Raw genomic sequence first — 26,027 nt, forward strand, 5'->3', positions numbered from 1 at the left:
TTCCAAGAGATTTATAAGGATACAAGTTTGAAATAAGTCTACTAAGATAAAACTAAAAAAAGAGTGGAGTTCATTGTTCACTGGAGATTACTATAGAGGAAACAAATTAAAAAAAACCAAAACAATAATGTTCAGTGGACAATGAGACTAGAGGTGAACTTTCAGGTATATGTACTGTATGTAGGATTATGTCAAATGGAAACAAAAAATCCACATCAAAGCCAAAACTTTACCCTAACTTTGAAGCTTGGTGGGGTGAATATAACCACTTGCCACCTAGTCGCAGTAGATTTACCTGACTGGACGGCAGCTGCAGGCTCAGCAACATAAATAAACACTGAGAATCTGCTGTCGGGTTTGGGGCACGCAAGCGCTGTGGTTGGACACAGTGGGATTTTGTCAGTGGGTCCCGGCCAATGATTTATGACTTAAGCCTACTGATTGGCTGTGTCTAATCACAGCACAGAGCCCTGTGTTTATGGACAACACAGCACTCTATATACAGAGCAGCGACCCGGCTGTTTCAGCCAAATTTCTTAGTAAAAGCAGCACATATCACACACATTACACTTATTAGGCACACAGTTAACCCTTTGACCTTACCTCTTTTCCACCAGTGTCATTAGTACAGTGACAGTGTACAGTATTAGCACTGATCACTGTATTAGTGTCACTATTGATGTCAGTGTCAGCCAGTTTGTGTACCTCCCAGCCAACATCAGCTAGTGTCAGATTGCCCCCACACTATCACAGTCTCACTATAAGTTGCTGATCACCACCATTACCAGCATAGCGCCATAGCTGCATAAATTCCACTATATACAGTATACCAGAGTTTGTAGACACTAACTTATTGGTATTTTTTCTTTTACCAAAGAAATGTAGCAAAATACATTTTGGCCTACATTTATGAAGAAATTTGATTTTGTGTTTTTTTTATTGGATATGTTCTATAACAAAGCAGAAACTATTTGGTCTTTTTTCATTTATATAACAAAAAATAAAAAAAACAGGGGTAATCAAATACCATAAAAAAGTGTTGCCTGACCAAGCAATTACCAGTTAAAGCAGCGCAGTGCTGAATAGCAAAAAAAAAATGCCCTAGTCATGAAGGGGGTAAAACCTTTTGGAGGTCAAGTGGTTAATGGCACAGTGCTGCCTGAAAAGCTTGTAACTCTTGAGGGACTAGAGAATTCTAATTTTTATCAGGAAATTCAGCAGCACAATATCAGGATTTTTGCCAGTGTTTGATAAGTCAGAAAAAGCTAGATCATGCAATGTGGCATGTGCAGTGTGACTAAAACAGAAAACATTTTTCATATTTTTGCTGCAAAAATTATGTAACAGTATACGGTTTTCATAAAAGTGCTACATTTTAACCATTGGCTCCCACTGCTGTCAATCACAGCCAGTGAGGAGGGAGTGGGGGGAAGGACTGAGCCACGCTCTGTGCGTCTCATAGACACACAGAGGTGGCTCGGGAGTGAGCACGTACGAGTGCCCCCAAAGCAAGCAGCTTGCTCTGGGTGCACTTTGCTGGGGGAAGAGGCCAGAAGCACAAGCGAGGGGCCTGAGAAAAAAGGGAGTGGGGCTGCTCTGTGCAAAGCCATTATACAGAGCAGGTAAGTAGGACAGGTTTGTTATTTTACAGGGGGAAAAAAAACAGCCTTTCTAACCAAAAATTCTATATAAATAAAATGAAAATTTTTTTTCTTCATTTTTGTTATACAATTTTGCAAATAATCTTTCTTCATAAATTTAGGCCAAAATTTATTCTGTTAAATTTCTAAAAATAATACAGATCAGTGTATATTATTTATTCTGTATATTCTAAAAAAATTAAAGGAACACTTTGAAAACACATCAGATCTCAATGGGGAAAAATATCATGCTGGATATCTATACTGATATGGACTGGGTAATGTGCTAGGAACGTAAGGATGCCCACTGTTTGATGCAAATGAAATTATCAACCTACAGAGGACTGAAAATCAAAGTGAAAAAATTACGCAGCAGGCTAGTCCATTTTGCTAAAAAAGGCATTGCAACAACTCAAAATGGTACTCAGTAGTTTCTATGGCCCCCAAGTGCTTGTCAGCATGCCTGACAATGTCGGGGCATGCTCCAAATGACACAATGGATGGTGCCCTGAGGTATTTCCTCTCAGATCTGGACCAGGGCATCACTGAGCTCCTGGACAGTCTGAGGTGAAATCTGGTGGCGTCGGCTGGCCCGAAACATGATATCCCAGAGGCCTTCTATTAGATTTAGGTCAGGCAAGTGTGGGGGCCATTCAATGGTATCCATTCCTTCCTCCTCCAGGAACTGCCTGCATACTCTCACCACATGAGGCTGGACATTGTCATGCACTAGGAGAAACGCAGGACCCACTGCACCAGCGTAGGGTCTGACAATGGGTCCAAGGATTTCATCCCGATACCTAATGGCAGTCAGGGTGCCATTGTCTAGCCTGTAGAGGTCTCTGTGTCCCTCCATGGATATGCCTCCTCAGACCATCACTGACCCACCACCAAAATGGTCATGCTGAACGATGTTACAGGCAGCATAATGTTCTCCATGGCTTCCCCAGACCCTTTCACATCTGTCACATGCTCAGGGTGAACCTGCTCATCTGTGAAAAGCACAGGGCGCCAGTGCCAATTCTGGTGTTCAATAGCAAATGCCAATCGAGCTCTATGGTGCTGAGTAGTGAGCATAGGGCCCACTAGAGGACATCGGGCCATCAGGCCATCCTCAAGAAGTCTGTTTCTGATTGCTTGGTCACAGATATTTAATCCAATGGCCTGCTGGAGGGCTCTAGCAGTGCTCATACTGCTTCTCCTTGCACAAAAGAGTAGATAGCAGTCCCATTGATGGGTTAAGTGTCAGGGAGCGAGGAGCCAGACACACACGGAGGTGCAATTATAGGTAGGTTTATTAATATAAAAATAAGACAAGAGTCTATGCAAGTCCAACAGCAGAAATCATAGCCAAAGCCGGGGTCAAGAGCCAGGAAGAATTGTCGCCAGAGCCGGAATCAGGAGCCAGGAAGAATCGTCGCCAGAGCCGGAATCAGGAGCCAGGAAGAATGGTAGCCAGAGCTGGGGTCAGAAGCCAGGAGGAGTCTTAGCCAAAGCCGAATCGGTATCCAGGAAAGCAATGAGTAGCTAAACAGGAGCTTGCTGTTGTGCAACAGACAGAACACAAATGCAATGGACAGCCACAAACAGCAGACTTATATGTGATAAGCCGCCACCTCCTGGGGGAGGAGCCGCAGAGGGCTGAAAGCATAAAGGATCCCACACTGCTTTGCAGAGACCTAAGTTGGATGCCAGCACATGGAGCAGCACAAGGTCTGAGGAAAGGTAGGACCTTGACATTAAGGACCTTTTACGGCCCTGTCCAGCTCTCCTAGAGTAACTGTCTGTCTCCTGCAATCTCCTCCATGCTCTTGAGACTGTGCTGGGAGACACAGCAAACCTTCTGGCAATGGCACGTATTGATGTGCCATTCTGGAGGATTTGGACTGCCTGTGCAACCTCTGTATGGTTCAGGTATTGCCTCATGCTACCAGTAGTGACACTGACCCTAGCCAAATGCAAAACTAGTGAAAACAGTAAGAAAAGTTGAGTAGTGAAAAAAATGTCAGTGGCCTCCACCTGTAAAACCATTCCTGTTTTGGGGGTCATCTCATTGTTGCCCCTCTATTGCACCTGTTGTTAATTTTATTAACACCAAAGCAGCTGAAACTGATTTTATATATATCTCAAAGATGGGAGCTTTTCTATACTAGAGTTAAGGACCACACTTAGAAGAGATGCTTGGCGTGGCAGTGTGGGTTCATATACATTCTAGTTCCAAATGTATGCCCCAAAAAAACCCTCTGCTTTCTGTTATTTTGCTTGTTACTTGGATGTTGCAAGGATTTCTTTTGTATTGTACCTAATAGTTAATTTAAAAAGGGCTCTGTCACTTCAAAGAGGGCCTCAAAAAGTGAAGATGTACTATGTCATAAGACACATTTAAAAATGTTATCTATGCCCAAGCTGTACCTGGAAACATTTACCTTTCGTCAAAATTCCTTCAGAAAATTGTAGTGCAAGTCCTTGTATATGAGGTTGCCTACTTACTCCTCTGACTACAGCCTCAAAGTTGTATATCTACAATATGATATCTAAGGCACTGATGCCTTAAAACATAGTGTACAACAAGGTATGGTAAGTCAGTAATGGGGTAAAGGTTAGCTGCAGATAGACCCCAGGCAGTAGTGAGGACTAGTCCTGTGCCATCTACCGAGCTTTCTGCACACAGCTTCTAGAGTTTAGTTTCTTTTTTAGGAAAAAAAAGCCTGATGAAAGGTATGGAATACAGCAAGAGGCACCTACAGATACCTGCAACAGTTTCTTTACTCCCTGTTTAGATCATTCTAACAGGCAAAGATTTAACACTTCCATGTTTGTGTAGCCATGTCATGTAACACTTCAATGTCTGTACCCATTTGAAATATTTCCAATCACTGCCTGTTCTGACAGCAATGAAAACCCAGAAGAGGCTCCAACCCTTACAAGATTTATTTAAAATGAAAATAATCTTTTGGTTGGAGTTGCCCCAGTTGTTGAAACCTTAAAGGGTCAGTCCACTCAAATATTATATTTTGGTTATAGTTGGAGCCTAGTGGATCAAGCCAAACTTTATCATTGAATGCTCATCAGCAAAGTCTCCCTACCATAATTTCCCAACTACATTTTAGTGTAAATAGCACCTCCTGTTGCATTGTCCATATATATAAAATACATAGCAAACGCAACAGAGTAGTTGGCCTGATAATGGCACAGCACATGTGAAAACCCAAGAACTCAAGCACAGAGATCTCCGAGAGATAAAAAAAAAATTTCTGGGTCGTTTACTCTCCAGCACCTAAAATTGAAAATACCAGCCCTGAGTGGACTGACCTTCGAAATGCATAAGTATGCATTTAAGGAGACTTGTCCATTGACTGCTTCTGCATACTTGGGTCTTTTTATATATTTTATTACCCTTTTTGAAATGCCATTTGAATTTTATTCATAAATTGGAAGGTAGTTTAAGTAAAAGCAGAGCTGTTAAAATGAAACCACATAAGATATAGGTTACATGTCCTAAAGCAGTGTAACGAATGTGATCAGTTCTACAAAAAAAAAGCGAACAGTACAAAGGAAAGGTATCAGTTACCAGAGTGGACTACATTACTTGTGCTTTAAATACATGAAATTTGCCGATACAAACGATAAGGAAAAAATTCATCAGTACATTTGCACTCCTAACCTAAAATTGGAAGACACAACACAAGACAAGACAGACATCTAATCACTGTATGTACAGATATGGCCGCAGCTGTGAGCCTGTCCATGTGCCTTTCCCACTCAGACAGACAAAAGACAGTGTTTATAGAGAAAACTAAATTGATTGTAAGCAGGGTTTGTTTAGGGGGCTTGGAAACTACCAGTTTATCTTGGCAATAGTATATGTAAGGAATTTTGCTCTGTTTGATATATGTTTATATCCCATGCTACCTATTTCTCAAGAATGTTTTTACATTTAATTCTAATTGTCATGCTCTTAACCTCTTCTCCACCACCCGAGTATGTGTCTTAATGTAACAAAAGTACTATACATTTTTTTTTTTTGCTTAGAGGACTGCTGTGTTATTAGCTAAAAGTAATGGCAAATTATTGATCAAAACCAGGGTTTGAAATTAACCCCATTCTAGCTGTACAGAGTAAGCACATAGACACATGGGTGCATCAGACATGCTCTGCATGGCCGTGCCAGATATCAGAACTGCGGGTCTCATAACCCTTATTTTACGCCCATCTGCAAGAACGCATAGTCCTAGAGGAACTGATGGAGAAGATAGCTAAGCCCATGCTTACAATTCAGCCAGCAAGGGACTGCAAAGGAATTAATCACAGCCATGTCCAACTGCATTTTTTCACTTAACGCATAGCAGAAGTTTGGAGAAAGGAGGCCCCTCTACCAGGCCTGCAACTGCTTTGACAAAAATTAGTACACAGATCCAGGAAGAAATATGTTTTGTTAATTTAACCCCTCCAGGTGCAAAACGATATTTAAAAGCTGTGGTTAATCTTTACTAGGCTTTTAAATGGCTTTATTGAATACATTTTTTTGTTTAAAAAATGTTTGCTCTTAAATACTGTGCATGAAGTTAATAAAGCAGGCTTGAAAAAGACAAGACATGCAGACTTTATAAAACAGTCTACTTGCTGCTATATTTAGCTGATTTGCACAGCTCAGCTATGGCTTTCATTTTCACAATGGCATCAGAAATGTTTTGATCTTTTATGTGCAATAAAATGGTACATCCACCCAAATATGACAGTGAGGTGGGGATATAGATCTCAGTTGGGTACATTTATGTACACTGTATGGCTTTACGGGAAATCTATACTGACAGAAATACGTGAGCTGCCACAGCTGAACTTTGAAATGTTAGTTCCTTGCCTAGCTGTCTCTGTCTACTTTATGAATCACTGACCCGGGAAGCAGGTAGCGAGTAAACTTAGTGTGAGTTTAGAACGCCTTATATCTGCATCCTTCTTCTGGGTCAGTGAGATGGAAAGCCAGAAGCTCAGCATGACAGGCAGGCGACTAGTATTTTCTGAAGAAGGGATACCCAATGGCAATCTCGATACTTCCTCAGCAAAGAATCCTTCTTAAAATGTATTGCATTCCCAAACTTTTTATTTTGTGTTGGATAGAGTGGTGAGGGAGGGATAGAACCTGCTTGCTAAGTACATAGTTGGGTTGAAAAAAGTCCACTGAGCTTACCCACAGGGTTTCTGTGTCTGGGGGAGATTCACATTTCTGTAGACCATTCTCACTGGGACAGAAAGGGAAATAAAATCCCAAACTGAATTTTAATTGTTACCACAACAGCAGTAGAACTGAAATCTTCCAATAGAAACACTTGTACTAGTGACATCTAAGATAAACTGGACTCCATATAGCAAAAAAAAAAAAAAAACAGCCCTGGCTGCTTTATACACCTGATCTCTGGCACTGTGCCCCACAAAATCGCTGCTCAGACTTCCAGCTACTTCTCCTTTTCAGGACTGAATGCCCACTGAAAGCTTAGTGCATTGAGCCCTGGGTCACACTGATGTGGTGAGGAATTTGCAGCATTTTCTGTGCAAATTCCGCACCACATCCGAATTGTACCCCCGTTTACGCGAACCAGTGCGGGTGTGTATGTTAAAGTTAACAACACCCCGAAAGCGGTCCGCAAAATGCAGTGCAGAATCGGATCACATAGGTGTGAATACCCATGCAATCCGATTCTAGTGCAGACCAAGAAAAGGGTCCTGCACCTTTTTGGTGCGGGTGCGGTGCGATTAGACCCATACAAAATGTATGGCTCCAATCGCACCGCACACAAATCGCATGTGATTTGCACAGGAATGCGGTGCGGTTCCTGCGCGAATCACATGCGATATACCGCATTGCATATATGTGAAACAGGCTAAAGCTCCAGCCTCCACTCTGAGCTCAGCAGCATCACCTCCTTACATTGTGTAGCATTAAGGATCTGCACAATGCTGGAGGAAGCACTTCTTTTCCAAGGCTGTTTTAGAGCATGGAAAACAGGGCCTGAATCACAAGCCTTAGGGTGGGCTTTAACTCTTTTCAGCAGTTCTTTACACCTGGATGGATGGACTTATTATGCTGCTTTTGACCTGTGCAACACAAACTGTGTCCTCCAGCCAGAGATAAAAGGTAGATAAGCCCAATAAGACACTAAGGATGTCTTAGGATGGTACAGGATACATGCAATCCCTGGGAGCTGTGGCCATCAGATGGCAGTAACTGTGGGGTGCTGCAATACTTGTGTTTGAACAGTCATACAAATCCTGTGTGTCTGCTTTAGCATCCTTTAACCTCTATCATAACAAAGCTATATTTTATGTACGCTGCCTTGCAAAAGTATTCTGAGCCTTGGACAATGTTACCATATTAAGGCTTTAAGTTGTACAAACCTGACAGCGGGGTTTTTTTTACACATAATCCAGTAGCTGCAGACTGTCAGGTAGAAGCAGTCGGGCGATGTGCTGTCCTTCCAAATGTTCCACCCCCCCGGTAGCAGTGACCCAACCCAACTCCCCCCAGGTCCCCCCCTCAGTGTTGTGCTGTGTAATCTGGGTTCCGCTTGCCCGTCTGCAGGCCGACATGTCGGGTGCCAGTGGGCAGAGGGGAGAGGGGAGGAGCCAAATGCTCTGCTCTCCTCCCCCTTCTTGCTGTGACCTAGAAAATGACATGTATGACATCACTTTCAGGTCATCCCTGCTACTTTCCTCCACTATTCTACATTGCAATACATTCAGTAGAGCCCAGAGGAGATATGCAGTCTTTTATAAACTGCATGTCTTATTAAAGAGAACCTGTCACTTCAAAATTATCACATAGGGGACTCTGCGTTCCCTATGTGAGAGAAAAAAAGTTAAGCAAAAAAAAAGTTTTTATTGCAAAAAATTAAAGTTGCACCCAAGCATATAACATCCCTCCCAGGAAAAAATTTGGAGGCCCCACAACCCCCCCACATACATGCACACCCAAGTATTCACGCACTCGCTAGGGATGAAAATGTTGATTACGCTATACATGTTACATTCCGCCATGCATGCAGGAGTGAGATCAATAATTCTAGCATAAGACCTCCATAATGCCAAGCTGATGGCATGTAGGGGTTTTTGAAATGTCGCCTGTAGAAAATATAGGGTACCAAAGTTTGTTGCCATTTCACATGCGCACAAAGGTGTAAGGTTTGACATGTTTGGTATCCATTTACTCGGTACAACCTTGTCTTTTATATTTTACCAAAAATCTGGGTAATTTATAGCATTTGTTTGGCCTAAAATTCACTTTAGTGCGTTTTTTAGTGAAATATCATATCTGCAGTAATATCATGTGACATTAAAAATTGGAACTACCACTATTTTATTTTCTAGGGTGACTGCTTTCAGAAAATACATAATATTTTGAAGTTTTTGTTCTCTTAAGTCCTAAAATGTTTTTTTAAACATGTGCAAAACTGTTCTGGCAGCAAAAGAGTTAAAGAACATCTTGTGTTTTCTCGATTATTGCAAAGCGTTCTCCATTGACTTTGACGTCAATGTCTAGCCTCTCTACCTTGCCCAATTATAGAATACTTTCCATTCATTGGCCACATACATGTTTAATTTCAGGCAGTTAATCAGATTTGAAATACAAAATGACGGAAGGGATCAACAAAAACCTCATCCAGTTTTGAATATTTCACAAGTTCGCTAGAGATTGTTGGTGATAGTTTTATCTTGATTTTGTGACCAAAAGCTGGTTGAGAGTGGATAAAATTGTCTAAAAATTGCAGCATATGTGGTTAGCATTACAACCATACAATAGGGGCAGCACTCTAACAGAAATATGTATTACATCAGAAATAAGAAAGCATTTACCTTTTACTACAATGCTTTCAATTATTTTGAAAAAAAGGATGTTTTGTACTCAAATGTTTCTTTAAATACAATTATTTGTTTTGGATGGCCCAGCTCTGCTTTAGATTGTCACCTCTAGATAGAAGTCGCAACTGCAGGAGTAGGACAGTAGGTTCAACTAAAAACAAAAGAACAGGAGCATTTCTTGCTGGTGGCCAAAGTCCCCACCCTGTCAAACTCACAGCACACAGTATTGCAAAAACACAATATTTAAACTCATGGGCAGTGGCAGTAGCAGTGGGCAGATGTTGTGTCCTTCAGTGAGTGCCAAGAAAAGCATTTTATGGTGAGTACAAACAAAAATCGTATTTTTTCATTATTCACTGGTGGACACAGCTGTGCATTGGATCATTACCACTGGGGCGCAGTGCCACTAACAGGGCAAACAAGAAACAAAACTGAAAACCTGCCTAATTAATTTGGACAGTCTAACAGCTGCCTGCTAAACTTTATGCCCAAAAGTGACAAACTTGGTAAACATATGATCTGATGACCAAGTGACTGCCTTACAAACCTGAAAAATGTATCATGACAGAAAGCCCAGGACCCACTTACTACTTATGTAAAGTACACCATAACTGGTTTCTCTTCTGTACTTTAAAAGATACATCTGAACAATGGATTTCAATATACAGTGTGCGAAAGTAGCAATTGATACTGAAAGGTCCTCTACAACCATAAACCAGTGGAACCAATCTAGAGCCACCAGAATCACAGGAATTCCAGATTTTGCAGCCATGGCAAAAGTTTTATTATGTGTCTTGTGAGCTTCTATGGGTTAACTCGTTTATTAGCTGCTTGCACCCTAACACACTCTCATAAAAATGTGTAACAATACCATATAACCAAAATATGTACTGGAAGATAAATATAAACATAAAACCATTGAGTGAATGATATCAAATAAATAAACAACAGTAATTAATAGGTGACTGGTAAGTGCCGGAATAAAGTGCCAAAGTCAATATAATGAATAATGATCCTTCATGTGTCTTCTGGTGATTAAATATTCGAATTATACACTCACCAGATGCATAATTCTAATATGCATTAAGAAGACTAATCACATCTCAAGGTCTCAAATGGAATCCTCTTAAGGACTTTTTTAGCATCTCTGGGCTTCCCTCCGGGCACCTCTGTCCATCTGGGGTTCCCTTTGGATCTTCCGATAAAGCACCTCTCAGTTACCTTCCCTGGTGGCTCTAACTACAAGTCCCGGTCCGCAATCACCCTCTCTCAGCAGACATGTGGGGGCTCCAGAATCACACATCCGGCACACACTCTAACCTACGTATGACCACAGACAAAACTAGCAGCCTGCAGAGCAAGGATCCTGAAGCTACACCTGCATCACGATTTAACTTTAAGCCCTGTACCAGCTGCTCTGCCAAATTCCATAAACATGTAAATCCTTCACCAAGATAGCTATGGTCTATTTAAGCCTAGATACACCCACGATGAAATGATCCATCTTTGAAAAATTAAAGATGAGGGGAAACCATTCTGGAATGCTCAGAACTATGGTTCCCATACATGGAAACCAACACAGTAGCAAAGTAATAGCTCTTTAAGAAGGAAACCACCAACAGTGGAAAGCGCAGCAGGCTTCTACCTTTGGAGGGTATTCACTGCAAGCATCAATTTACCCACTAACCGCAGCTGGCTAGGGAACTGTGGATCAGGGCAAAGCAGCAATCATGCAGGAGCAATGCGGAGGAAGAAGAATGCACTGCACGTAGAGCATGCTGGAGATTGATGCCTGTTCAGGAAGGAAGAACCTCCCATTTTCTGTACCCAGAGAAACTTCCTGTGCCTGGAATAGGAAGTAGCAAAAACAAAGTAGTATATAGTTACATAGTTAGTCTGGCTGAAAAAAGACAAAAGTCCATCCAGTTCAACCATAAAAAAAAGTTATAATCCTATACCCACAGTTGATCCAGAGGAAGGCAGAAAAAAACAGCAAAGCATGATCTAATAGTAAGAGACAGAATTTCCAACACCAAAATAGCAGATGCACAATCAGAGCCAAAAAAAAAGCTTAGGTGCTGGAACCTCCACTTTAACCTCCCTTCCAGAAGTTGACAACCCTAGCAAACATCCACTGGTGTCCCTTAGCCAAAAAACATACAAGAGTTGAACAAACCGCTATATGAAGCACTATCCTGTCCTCTACATTCCCTCTGCCCAGCAAAGTCAGTACCTCTACAGCATATTTACCCAGGAGAAGGCCATACAGCCCCATAGGGATCCAATGCCCTGCCAGCCCCAAAACAGGAGTGCTGTGACAAGCAGGTCAGGGACCCGCTGGTTATCTTCAGGGCTGTCCCTGGATTGTCTTTTGTTTTTGTTTTTTTAGATGAGCCTAGGAGCTTACTTCTGCAGATAGCACTATACCCAGCGGTAACAAATAAAAGTAAACCTGTGACCTCCAATGAACGAAAGAAAGACCCATATCTCTGCCAATTTTCACTTGGACGGCATGTGGGAAAAATATAAAGGCATGTGAAATATTAAAAAAAACTATTTTATTTTAAATATTATAATTTCATCCAAAGAATAGGAAGCATAGACTTATGTAATATGCCAAAATGTCTGCCCCACGTACATAAATAATTGTAAACTATTTAAAAAATAAGACATGTTAAGTATTAAGCACAATTTACATCAGGCTGATCTCCTTTTCATCCAAGGAACACGTTAAATGCCACACATACCCTGAAGCATTGCATTTGAATTTTCAAGTTATGGCAAGCCATACCATAAATAAAAAGCTGATCTTGATAAATGAACATTCCTAACATAGCCCCAAAAGAGGGTTAGTGCCATCTAAAAATAGAAGTCAAGTAAGTATAGTTGGGATAATTTTCTTTTTCATTATTTGCAACAATACAAGCATAGTTGTATAACAGAGAAACAATAAGGGCTTCAAGTGAGTATGTGACAATAAAACAGAATAATAATATAATAAGCTATTAGCCACTTACCGTTCTTGCAAAAACTCCCATGAGATCTGGAAATTGATGCGTAAGAAGTGCCAATATTGCAGTAAAGGAGCACAGACCAGCTGTGAAGTGAATAAAGAAAGGCAGTTCCTTCTTTGGGTAAACAGAAACTTCATGGAAAGCTGTAATGGATAACAGAACAATGTATAAGAAGCCAACGTGCTTTTACAGTGGTAATGTCCACCATTTTCACATACAATACTTTCAACAGTATAACCAGATTATGGCAAGGTAAGAAGTACAAAACACCAACAAAGTAAAGAAGTCAAAACACATTCATTGCACCAGGAGGAATCCTAAAATCTTCTTTAAAAAAGGAGGTATCTTCATATCAATTTTCTTTCACAAATACAAAATATTTGCCTGCCTCTGCAAATTAACCTAAAATGAAGAATAAACCCCTTTTTTTGGGGGGGGGGGATTTGTGCTTGAAGTCATACAGATCCTGAATCAATGATGCTTTCCTGTGGTTTACACTGATGTAAGGAAGGACGTTTTGGCCAACTGTATTCCACCTCTCCATAAGCTGTCCTGTTGGTCCTCAAGCCCTAATCCAAAGATCCCATGGTCCCCATACACCTCACCATCAAACCTAAAACAGTTGTATGCAGATTTTATTAAATGGCCATATGGTATTAGGCTGTATCTGTGTTGTAAACTTGTTTAAGATGCAAAGAAGGCCCATGGGAAATTAATTACAGTCAGGTCCATAAATATTGGGATATCAACACAATTCTAACATTTTTGGCTCTATACACCACCACAATGGATTTGAAATGAAACGAACAAGATGTGCTTTAACTGCAGACTGTCAGCTTTAATTTGAGGGTATTTATATCCAAATCAGGTGAACGGTGTAGGAGTTTGCATATGTGCCTCCCACTTGTTAAGGGACCAAAAGTAATGGGACAATTGGCTTCTCAGCTGTTCCATGGCCAGGTGTGTGTTATTCCCTCATTATCCCAATTACAATGAGCAAATAAAAGGTCCAGAGTTCATTTCAAGTGTGCTATTTGCATTTGGAATCTGTTGCTGTCAACTCTCAAGATGAGATCCAAAGAGCTGTCACTATCAGTGAAGCAAGCCATCATTAGGCTGAAAAAACAAAACAAACCCATCAGAGAGATAGCAAAAACATTAGGCGTGACTAAAACAACTGTTTGGAACATTCTTAAAAAGAAGGAAAGCACCGGTGAGCTCAGCAACACCAAAAGACCCGGAAGACCACGGAAAACAACTGTGGTGGATGACCGAAGAATTCCAGATCAAGAACACTCTCCAGGAGGTAGATGTATGTGTGTCAAAGTCAACAATCAAGAGACGACTTCACCAGAGTGAATACAGAGGGTTCACCACAAGATGTAAACCATTGGTGAGCCTCAAAAACAGGAAGGCCAGATTAGAGTTTGCCAAACGACATCTAAAAAAGCCTTCACAGTTCTGGAACAACTGTCCTATGGACAGATGAGACCAAGATCAACTTGCACCAGAGTGATGGGAAGAGAAGAGTATGGAGAAGGAAAGGAACTGCTCATGATCCTAAGCATACCACCTCATCAGTATGGCTGCCAATGGAACTGGTTCTCTTGTATTTATTGATGATGTGACTGCTGACAAAAGCAGCAGGATGAATTCTGAAGTGTTTCGGGCAATATTATCTGCTCATATTCAGCCAAATGCTTCAGAACTCATTGGACGCCGCTTCACAGTGCAGATGGACAATGACCCAAAGCAGACTGCAAAAGCAACCAAAGAGTTTTTTAAGGGAAAGAAGTGGAATGTTATGCAATAGCCAAGTCAATCACCTGACCTGAATCCGATTGAGCATGCATTTCCCTTGCTGAAGACAAAACTGAAGGGAAAATGCCCCAAGAACAAGCAGGAACTGAAGACAGTTGCAGTAGAGGCCTGGCAGAGCATCACCAGGGATGAAACCCAGCGTCTGGTGATGTCTATGTGTTCCAGACTTCAGGCTATAATTGACTGCAAAGGATTTGCAACCAAGTATTAAAAAGTGAAAGTTTGATTTATGATTATTATTCTTTCCCATTACTTTTGGTCCCTTAACAAGTGGGAGGCACATATGCAAACTGTTGTAATTCCTACACTGTTCACCTGATTTGTAAATACCCTCAAATTAAAGCTGACAGTCTGCAGTTAAAGCACATCTTGTTCATTTCATTTCAAATCCATTGTGGTGGTGTATAGAGCCAAAAATGTTAGAATTGTGTCGATGTCCCAATATTTATGGACCTGACTGTATTTCCATGGCTCTGTCCACTATCCTAAAAAACACACAGAAAAGCATGGAACTGCACAAAGTGGTTCTACTGAGTGGCAATGGAAGTGATCAACAAAATCCACATTGTCCCCAACTTAAATATTTTTTGCCTTTTACAGGGTCATACAAATTGATTAGTAAACCGTTTACAAATTAAATGTTTCAAGTAAGAAATCATCTCTGGATTACATTAATTCAGTACAAAGGCAGATATCTATAATAATGTGTACAGTATATAAAAGATTTTTTGAACTGAGTGAAAAAAAAAAAAAAATCTAGGTTCAAGAGCCACATAACCAAGAAACGTAATCAAACAATAGAACACATCTACAAAATATTTCTGTCTTGGCATTCAGTTACAATTCAAAATTTGAATAATTTAAAGTAGAATTCCGGATTTCATTTGACTTTAGACAATTTCTAATTTGTACCAATTTCTATTATATTGCTATGTGTGTGCAATATACAATACTACAGTACAGTATGTATCGCTGTGTTTCAGCAGCAGTACGAGTAACTTCCAATCTGCTGCTGGAACAAAACACAGTCAAGCCTGAATTCTTCTCTGCCTTTCAGGAGGAGGCCTGCATTTTTTTCAGTGGATACTGGGCTTCCTCTAATTGGTCGAGGTTGGCAGATGACATCATAATTTCACCTTGGACAATCAGAAAGAGCCTTGTATTCATTGATAAAAAAAAGGGGCTTCTCCTGAATGATGGAGAAGCATTCAGACTGACTCTATTCTGATCACCCAGAAAGTCACATGTACTGCTGAAAAACACGGTACGGCATACTGTATATAGCTAATGATACAACAGTATGACACAGTGCACAGAGCTGTATAGTAATGTAATGTAAATAGTTCAATTGGGTCAGCTTGGCCCAAACAAACTATTTAAAGTCAAATGAAAGCTGTAATTCAACTTTAATCACTCCCCACCTCAACAAAATGCAGTAAGTAATTAGTAAAAAAAAAAAGAAAATAAAAAAAAACAACATACAGTATATAAACAGAAGTGAGTACACCCCTCACATTTTTGTAAATATTTTATTATATCTTTTCATGTGACAACAATGAAGAAATGACACTTTGCTACAATGTAAAGTAGTGAGTGTACAGCTTGTATAACAGTGTAAATTTGCTGTCCCCTAAAAATAACTCAACGTAGCCATTAATGTCTAAACCACTGGCAACAAAAGTGAGTACACCCCTAAGTGAAAATGTCCAAATTAGGCCCAAAGTGTCAATATTTTGTGTGGCCACCATTATTTTCCAGCACTGCCTTAACTCTCTTGGGCATGGAGTTCACCAGAGCTTCACAGGTTGCCACTGGAGTCCTCTTCCACTCCATGACAACATCACGGAGCTGGTGGATGTTAGAAACCTTTCGCTCCTCTTCCTTCCATTTGAGGATGCCCCACAGATGCTCAATAGGTTTTAGGTTTGGAGACATGCTTGGCCAGTCATCACCTTTACCCTCAGTTTCTTTAGCAAGGCTGTGGTCATCTTGGAGGTATGTTTGGGGTAGTTATGTTGTAATACTGCCCTGCGGCCCAGTCTCCAAAGGGAAGGAATCTTACTCTGCTTCAGTATATCACAGTACATGTTGGCATTCATGGTTCCCCAGTGCCGGCAACACTCATGCAGCCCCAGACCATGACACTCCCACCACCATGCTTGATTGTAGGCAAGACACACTTGTCTTTGTACTCCTCACCTGGTTGCCGCCACACACACTTGACACCATCTGAACCAAATAAATTTATCTTGGTCTCAGACCACAGAACATGGTTCCAGTAATCCATGTCCTTAGTCTGCTTGTCTTCAGCAAACTGTTTGCGGGCTTTCTTGTGCATCATCATTAGAAGAGGCTTCCTACTGGGACGACAGGCCAATTTGATGCAGTGTGCGGCGTATAGTCTGAGCACTGACAGGCTGACCCCCCACCCCTTCAACCTCTGCAGCAATGCTGACAGTACTCATACGTCTATTTCCCACAAGACAACCTCTGGATATGATGCTGAGCACGTGCACTCAACTTATTTGGTCAACCAAGGCGAGGCCTGTTCTGAGTAGAACCTGTCCTGTTAAACTGCTGTATAGTCTTGGCCACCGTGCTGCAGCTCATTTTCAGGGTCTTGGCAATCTTCTTATAGCCTAGGCCATCTTTATGTAGAGCAATAATTATTTTTTTTCAGATCCTCAGAGGGTTCTTTCCCATGAGATGTTGAACTTCCAGTGACCAGTATGAGAGCATGAGAGCGATAACACCAAATTTAACACACCTGATCCCCAATCACACCTGAGACCTTGTAACACTAATGAGTCACATGACACCTGGGGAGGGAAAATGGCTAATTGGGCCCAATTTGGACATTTTCACTTAGGGGTGTACTCACTTTTGTTGTCAGCAGTTTAGACATTAATGTCTGTGTTGTTGAGTTACACTGTTATACAAGCTGTACACTCACTACTTTACATTGCAGCAAAGTGTAATTTCTTCAGTGTTGTCACATGAAAAGATATAATACAATATTTACAAAAATGTGAGGGGGGTACTCACTTCTGTGAGATACTGCATTTCATCAACCAATCACTACTGGGACTCCACTGCCAATAAAAATATTTGATTAAGTTACAATGAAACATTGTTAACTGTTATAAATTGAGAGGACAGATGGATGAACAGTTGTGGCGATGAACAATCCACTTCCTCCTCTCAACTTTATAATTTTGCAGAACTTTCTAGTTCGAAAAAATGTCACGTAAAAAGCAAATGCATGTACCATCAATCACTATGTGACTCTATCAAGTGTGATACCAGATAACCTGCCCAAAGCATCAGTACTTGGCAGTCTCTACAACCATCTTTTTGTGTTTAGGTTGGAGTGCGTCATTCTCAATTGTACAACAAAACTAATTCAAACAGTGAAAATAAAAAGAATTTAGTGTATTTGTGTTGGCTGTTTATTGTCATTGTTTTGGCGTAAATGATTTATGTTTAAAGCATTTGTCTCAGTCTTAAAGTATAAATCTACAAATGAAAGAAAGTCCACACTCAGGGTCATAATTCATGTTTATGTTGACAAAAGCACATGTGAGTGATAATGTCATTTCATATATAAATGTTAAGCCCTTTTTTCAACAGCACATGAAAAGGTCGGAATATCCCACTGTAGGCAGCATAACACTGAATATATTGTATAATATAGAATTTTGTCATTTTTGTACACAGCCACAAGCCCTGTGACAACCACAGCTCTGCATTTGGTTTAAGGCATAAAAGTGCCTAGTAGTGGCCATAGGTCCCATTATCGTAATCCTTTGTACTTTCCATTCTGTGTACACTACTGTTTACATGAATATGAATTAGTACATTACATAATATTACAATAAAATGTACAGTTGTGCTCAAAAGTTTGCATACCCTGGCAGAAATTGTGAACTTTTGGCATTGATATTGAAAATATGACTGATCATGCCAAAAAATGCTCTTTTATTGAAGGATGATGACCATATGATGCCATTTATTCTCAAATAGTTGTCTGGCTCCTTTTTAAATCATAATGATAAAAGAAATCACCCAAATGGCCATGATCAAAAGTTTACATACCCTGGAATGTTTGACCTTGGCACAGACACACAAGGTGACACACACGGGTAAAAATGCCAATTAGAGGTTAATGTCCCACATCTGTGGCTTTTTAAATTGCAATTAGTGTCAGTGTATAAATAGTAAATGCGTTTGTTAGCTCTTACGTGGAAGCACTTACTAGGCTAGATACTGAGCCATGGGGATCAGAAAAGAACTGTCAAAAGTCCTGCGTAACAAGGTAATGGAACTTTATAAAGATGGAAAAGAACATAAAAGGATTTTTCTGCCAGGGTATGCAAACTTTTGAGCACAACTGTATACTGGATTACAATAGATTTCTCTTAAGCACTACTGGTATCTAAAGTGGTAACCTTTATAGTTTTTAGAAAACGACAACCCTTTCTATAAAAGCAAATCTACTTATCTTGTGTCCTTATACTCTTTCATCCTACACTGTGACAGGAGCACTGACTGTCACAGGGTAGACGTGGTATGTCCATACTAGAGCCAGTTTTGGCAAAGAAAGGGTCTGTGTGTTTACAGGCTTTGGGCTTATGTGTTGTATGGGAATGCAAAACCCATTTGGATCAAGCAAAACAAAACCCTAGAACACTGGCCTATAGGGTGCCTGATATCTCAAATCGCACAGCAGATTAGTGACATCCAATTATGGACAAGTTGGGTTGTCCAACTTGTCCATAAGAGGATGCGGCTGCACTCAGTCAGGACTTTTCTAAACTCCTGCTAAACTTTAGGAAAGCATGCTGGCAGTGTGTGTGTTCTGATCTGTTTATGCTGAATTTTACAGGGATATGAATGAGCCCAACATTATATCCGAGTTGCTTCAAAAGCTCTATCCCTTGGGAGCACTGAGCCTTGCAATGTGAGAGATGGAGCTGTCTTGGATCCCTCTTTCCTTGCTATTGAACCCTGTACCCTGTGGACTGCCAAACTGCATATTTGCATATACTAATGGATGCTTGATTTATGCAGAATAAGTTTTGCAGACATTTGAATAACACCCTCGACCCCCAAAAGCTGGTGGGACACCCAAGAATAGCGTGGGCTAGCATTTCACATCTGGTTGCAGTCCTCAGCAACAGTGAAACAATGTGTACAGCTGGGTGCCAGTCATTTTTAGATACAAAACAGGAGTTTATGGACTCTCACACAATACTCCATGGAGAGAGGGTAAGGGCACATAACACCCATGGACTAGCAGACTCCAGAAAACAAAGTACTTACAGCGTTCACAAATGGAGCACTCTGACATTAGCAGCTGACTCTAAAGCACTTGTTAATTTAGCTGCCAACACCCTGGGGAGAAAACACTATACTGTAGGGAGGTCCAAGCTTAAAAGTGGCCCCTCAAAATATCTGGAGTTCCTCCATGGCTCCTCAATTCCTGGATTACACAAGCCTCAGACTCAGGCCTTGGTCTAGCCATATGGTCACCCTTCTCAGGCAGCAGGCCTAAGTGAATTAACCAGCCATACACATCCCTCCCTTAGGCAGTAGGCCTAGGGGAGAGCCAACTTCTCAAAGTCACTCTTCTAATATATATATCATTACCCAGTCTGCACCACTGACAATAAACCTCTTAATTGTAGGCCACAGAACAGATAAATATTCCTAGGTTTGATTAGTACAGCTCTCATACTATTTCCAGAGATATGAGAAACACAGATTGACAGCAGACAGAAACATCAATTTGGCTAAGCTGATAGTAGCACCACTAAATTTAAAGAGACACCTGCTTAGGACAGGGTAGCTCCTGTACATTTGAATCTGTAAAATTCTGTAGCATTCTACTACTCAGAATATTATTAAAACACAACTATAGATGTAATAGGAGCTGATTATTGTCTACTTTTCAAGCTCTGTTAAAGTAAAACTCCAGGCAGATATAACATAAAAATACCAATTATTACAGATATAAATAAAAATCATTATATATATATATATATATATATATATATATATATATATATATATATATAAAAGCCCTTTGTTAAACCCTGCCCGTCAGCACACACTGGGAAGTGTGTGGCCCTGCACAAACAGTCACACAGTCCCTGCTGCATGTACATATGTTAGTAGTGAGTGCAATGACAGGTGGCTACGTGCAGTGTTTGCAGAAGAGAAATCCCATCAGTCTGTTGCTTTTACTTAATAGTCCGATCAACAGGTTGGACCGTGTTTTTATCACTGTTCTTCTGTAAGCTGTGCTTCAGTGAAGATTGAGTATATTTTAAATTCTCCTTTTTTACACTGCTTTTCAATGAAACTAGCATCCTTAAAAAAAATAAATGAAAAAAAAAAAATATATATATATATATGTACACACACACATATACATACACACTATGTATTTGTGTGTGTTTTATTGTAGAAAACTCAGATAATAGTTTTATAATATTCCCTCTGACTTGTACTAGTAGAAATGTGTGAAGGTAGGAGAGGTAATTTAATATTACACTCCATTAAAAGCCAACAGCACAAAAAATGTGCACTGTGGGCGACATAATACTTTTACAATTCTGATTTGCACCACGAAGCACAAAGTTAATAATTGCAGGTGTTACAAGGCCTGGGAATTTTTGTACGACGCATTTTTGTTTATGGTGCCAAATATATAAAACAGGTGTGCCTGAGATGCAGACTCATCTATTTGGGTCAGATGGGGATAACATAAGGTCCCTAAATAAAAAAATCACATATAGTTGCAGTCTTCCATTTGCAGGCTTTAGTATTACACAACCTGATGATGAGTTGTATAAAACACTGTTCCTGAAATGGTGGTAACTGTCATTCTATAATGAAAATTACTTCCAGACTTCAGGTTCCACGTCTTAAAAGACAGCTTGGTCATATCAGGCTGAATTGCACAATGTTGGCCACACACACTGCAATCAGGAAGGTAGTACAGAGCAAATGGTCTGATATCTGTGTGTATATGAAAAACGGACAATCTAAGAAAAAGCAGTGCTATAACTGATTTCTTTTAACCACTTGTGTCTCAGCTTTCTTCAGGTTTAGGGTATGTGATAGATTGCTCAACAATTGTAGCTTTGTTTTGCAGGCCACCCAGCCAATCTTAATATTATTGTTTTCGGGTGCAGATGGTACTTTCTTGTAGGGCCAATTCACACCAGTGTCTTGACCTGCGTTTTAGCGCAGCTGTAAAATGCATTTCAATGGAAGGATATCTGGAAAATAATTTCCAATGTGTCCTATTCACACCATAACGCTGCGTTGAGCTAAAATGCAACATGTATGTATTTTAGTGCAACGCAACAAATGCAAGCGGATGTCAATGCAATACATAGGATATCCTGTGAAAATGCAGTACACTTTAATACATGCCAAGATGCATGTTGACGGATGTCAAAATGGATGTCAACAGACATCAAAATGGATGCCAACAGATGTCAGCGTGCAACTAAAATGGATGGAAATGTACATCCATTTTCCACACATTTTAGCACACGTCAGTGTGAATTGTCCCGTAATACCATATTCAAATGATAGGGTTTGATATTTTCTTTTTTTAAAAATGTGAAAATAACTGCAGTGCACCACAATGTACATGGTATGCATTCCAAAGTGCTGTGTTAAAAAAAGGGGCAGGTATCATTTCTGAGCCACTGTCATGTGTTGGCAGCTGATGTATAATAAATGCAGTGCATGCATTAGCACACTGCAACAGCTAGGATAAATGGTCTGTGAAAGCCTTTTTTTTTTCAGAATTCACTGGAAGTAAACTTTGAAGGAAAAAAAAAATGCCAATCTTTTATCCAATGCGTACTTTCAGTGGCATGTATTGCAAACACGATGATGGCATTGTAAAGACAGAAGCCAGCAATATTTTAGCTCCCATGCACAAGGATATCAAACATCTATGTCTTAGTCACTTGGTGGAAACATGGCAGTGCTCAGAATTATACTCTGGCTGTCAGTTGTTAAAAACTATTTTTTTGGCACTGTTCTGTCTATGATCAGGTTTGTCCATCTATTCGCCTTTTCATTCAAATAAACTCTGTTTGCTATTTTTTTTGTTATCCGGTGTAAGAAAAGCCTAAATAATTAGCATCCAATACTTTTCCATGTATGCTGTATGCCTAGTCCCTCACTGCACACAATGGTCTTATCTGTACAGAACTGAGGTAGGTTCTGGAGGATAAAACAGACATATACTGTAACATACTGAGCACTGTAGATTTTTGAGAGAGTAGTCTGTATTCTCAATATTTTCTTGCAGAATGACTTTTAAAAGAAAAAACAATAGGTGACAGAATTTCTTTAAATAGACAGATGGATGGACAGATAGTAGTGGTGCACCGAAATTAAAACTCTGGTGCCGAAACTGAAATTTCAAAATGCACTTGGCTGAAAGCCGAAATGCGCAGTTTTTAAACATGAATATACCTATATATATATATATATATATATATATATATATATATATATATATATTTTATTTTTTTTTATTTTTTTATTTTTTTGGGGAAAAAATACACTGATTAAAAAAAGCCAAACAATATATACCCAATTTTTTTGTAAAATATGAACGAGGATGTTACGGCGACTAAATAGAAACCCAACATGTCATGCTTTAAAACTGCACACGCTCGTGGAATGGCGTGAAACTGCGGTACTTAAAAATATCCATGGGTGATGCATTAAAAATTTCTACAGGTTAGCAGTGTAAAAGAGGTCTAGTGCTAGAATTATTGCTCTTGCTCAAACGCTCGTGGCGATACCTCACGTGTGTGGTTTGAACACAGTTTACATATGTGGACATGGCCTACCTATGCTTTCACAACTATGTGCGAGCATGGGGGGACAGTGGCACTTTAAACGTTTTTATTATTTATTTTATTTTATTTTTTGCACTTTTATTCTGATCACAAGAAATGCAAGTATCCCTTGTGATAGAAATAATTAGTGACAGGTCCTCTTTATGGAGAGATAATGGGTCAATAAGACCCCACATCTCTCCTCTACCATGTAAAGCTTTGGATCAAAAAAAAAAAAAAAGCATTGATCTAGTGCTTTAAAAGAAAAAAAATGTCCGAAACGGGAAGTGACATCGCTCCGGTCCTCCAAGGGCATAGAGATGAGTGGCGGCCATCTTTCCATCACTCATCTCTATGCGCAGTGCCAGGATCAATGGTTACTCAGGTAAGGCTAAGAAGTACCGAGCGGCGGCCAGTGGCAACGAGGGGCAGTGGCAATAGCCACACATGGGCGGTGGTGGCGAGGTTTTTTCGGCACCTTTATTGGTGCCGAAACGGCCAAAAGGGGTGTTTTCAGCCGAAATGTTTCGGCCAACAAAATTTCAGTGCATCCCTAACAGATAGGCAGACAAGTAAACAGATAGCTAGTCTTAACCCTAAGGCCTGCCGGAGCCTGGTGTTAAAGACATTGGGACATTGCTGTCCCAATGCCGTTTTAAAATGATGCCTGAGACTCACGATGTTAAGTCAATTAGGGTATAGCATTGAAACACTTTTAAAAGATAAGCTTGGGATACACTGTATAGTACTAAAATAGCCTAGATAGCAGAAGTCAGTGTAATGAGTCAAAGTTAAAAATACCTCCTGGAAAGGTATACAGTTGTGCTCAAAAGCTGGCATACCCTGGCAGAAATAGTAACATTTTGGCATTGATATTGAAAATCTGACTGTTAATGCCAAAAAACTGTCTTTCACCTAAGGATAGTGATCATATCAGACCATTTATTATTGCATAGTTGTTTGGTTCCTCTTTAAATTATTATGATAACAGAAATCGCCCAAATGGTTCTCATCAAAAGTACATACATTACATACCCTGGAATGTTTGGCCAATGCCACAAAAAAGCCTGGCAAGGTGTGTGAAGGTGTTGTCAGGCATACTGTAACCGGGCTTTGTTGTGGAATTGGCGCAGTAAAGACTTCTTTCTGGCAACACGACCATGCAGCTCATTTCTGTTCAAGTGTTGTCATATTGTGCTCCTTCAAAACAACCAAAACATCTTTTTCCACAGTAGCCTTTATTTCTCCTGAAGTTTCCTGTGGGTTTTTCTTTGTATCCCAAACAATTCTTCTGGCAGATATCTTTTTGCAGCTATGCAATAATATATAGCTTCGTATGATCACTCTCCTTAAATAAAATACATTTTTTTGGCATGAACTTTAAAATAGCAATGCCAAAATGTCACTATTTCTGCCAGGGTATGCAAACTTTTGAGCACAACTGTACATACTTACTTATTTTCTGGCCACTCCAGTGGTTATGTGATCTCCCCTGTGTTAGCGAGTGGCAGCTGCAAGGGAGAGGAAAGAGTGCTCCAACAAAGACTAATAAATCCAGGAATGGTGACATCACTCATAGCATTCCATTGTCAGTGTTCTCTCTTCTCCCCTGAAGCTACCCTAGCTGATATAGGGGAGCCCAATCATGAGACCTGAAAATTGTTAAGTATGTACATCTTTATTACACAGGTTAGTTAGCATAGGAATTGGAGGGGCAGGGGGCAGTTTTAAGGTAATTAGATGTAAGCAGTAATTCCAGGTTAGGTACCTAACAAAGGGTCCTAGAAGGACCAGCATTCACAGATTACAATAAGTCTGAGGATTCCCAATAAATGTGTAATTAAACAGTACAATGCACAAATGCAGCATGTATGTATAAAGCTTAAAAAGGATTTAGAAAAACTGACTCATCTTCAGTACAATGAAGTGTACCCTATACACATGTACAGGGTATATACACATGGATAGAAAGTGTCCATTCCTGGAGGACTCTCCATACTTTAACCACTTGCCTACCGGACACTTTTACCCCCTTCGTGCCCAGTCCAATTATCAGCTTTCAGCGCTGTCGCACTTTGAATGACAATTGCGTGGTTATGCAACACTGTACCCATATGAAATTTTTTTTTCACATAAATAGAGCTTTCTTTTGCTAGTATGTAATCGCCACTGGGGGTTTTATTTTTTGCATTATAAACAAATAAAGAGCAATAAATGTGGAAAAAAAATGTTTTCTTTGTTTCTATTATAAAATTTAGCAAACAGGTAATTTTTCTCCTTCACTGATGTGTGTTGATGAGGCTGCACTGATAGGCAGCACTTATGTGCACTGATGAGGTGGCAAGGATAAGCAGCACTGATGGGCACTGATGAGGCGGCACTGGTGGGCATTGATGAGGAGGCACTCATGATGCTGCACTGATATACAGCAATGATGGGCACTGATAGATGGCACTGCTGGGCGGTGCCGACTGACTGGCAGCACTGATGGGTGCAACTGCTGGGCAACACTGATGGGGGGGCACTGATTGGGGGCACTGCTGGGCACTGGTGGGTGGCACTGATTATCAGTGCCCTGATGATCCCCTGATTATCAGTACCAGTGCTGTGACAGCGTGAGGAAAGTGCTGCTGATAATTGGCAATTGTATTTACTCGGTGATCTGCTATGTCATTGGACACAGCTGATCATGTGGTAAAAGGCCGCTGAAATTGATGTTTCTTGATGTGAACAGCTGTGTCCTTAGGACACAGTGATCATGGAGATCGCCGGGTGTGCGCCGTTGCGGGACCGCGTGAGGGGGCGTTCTGGGAGGACGTCAT

At 40.4% G+C, this 26,027-nt stretch overlaps 1 protein-coding gene across 7 annotated transcripts in view; it reads right to left on the reverse strand.

Annotated features, from left to right (window-relative positions):
* LOC149469991 (suppressor of tumorigenicity 7 protein homolog) overlaps positions 1–26,027 on the reverse strand; it is a 281,605-nt gene that overhangs the window by 88,212 nt on the left and 167,366 nt on the right. For 5 of the 7 annotated variants that reach the window (XM_089668328.1, XM_089668324.1, XM_089668325.1 and 2 more), the window contains one exon: positions 12,512–12,651. The exons of the other annotated variants lie outside the window; for them this stretch is intronic. In XM_089668328.1, coding sequence (XP_089524454.1) covers positions 12,512–12,651 — 140 coding nt within the window. The remainder of the gene's footprint in view (positions 1–12,511; positions 12,652–26,027) is intronic. 7 annotated transcript variants of the gene reach the window in all.

This window comes from Staurois parvus, unplaced genomic scaffold, assembly GCF_062004578.1.
Source record: "Staurois parvus isolate SC_StPar_1 unplaced genomic scaffold, SC_StPar_1.0 ptg000056l, whole genome shotgun sequence".
In the NCBI taxonomy this organism is placed as follows: Eukaryota; Metazoa; Chordata; class Amphibia; order Anura; family Ranidae; genus Staurois; species Staurois parvus.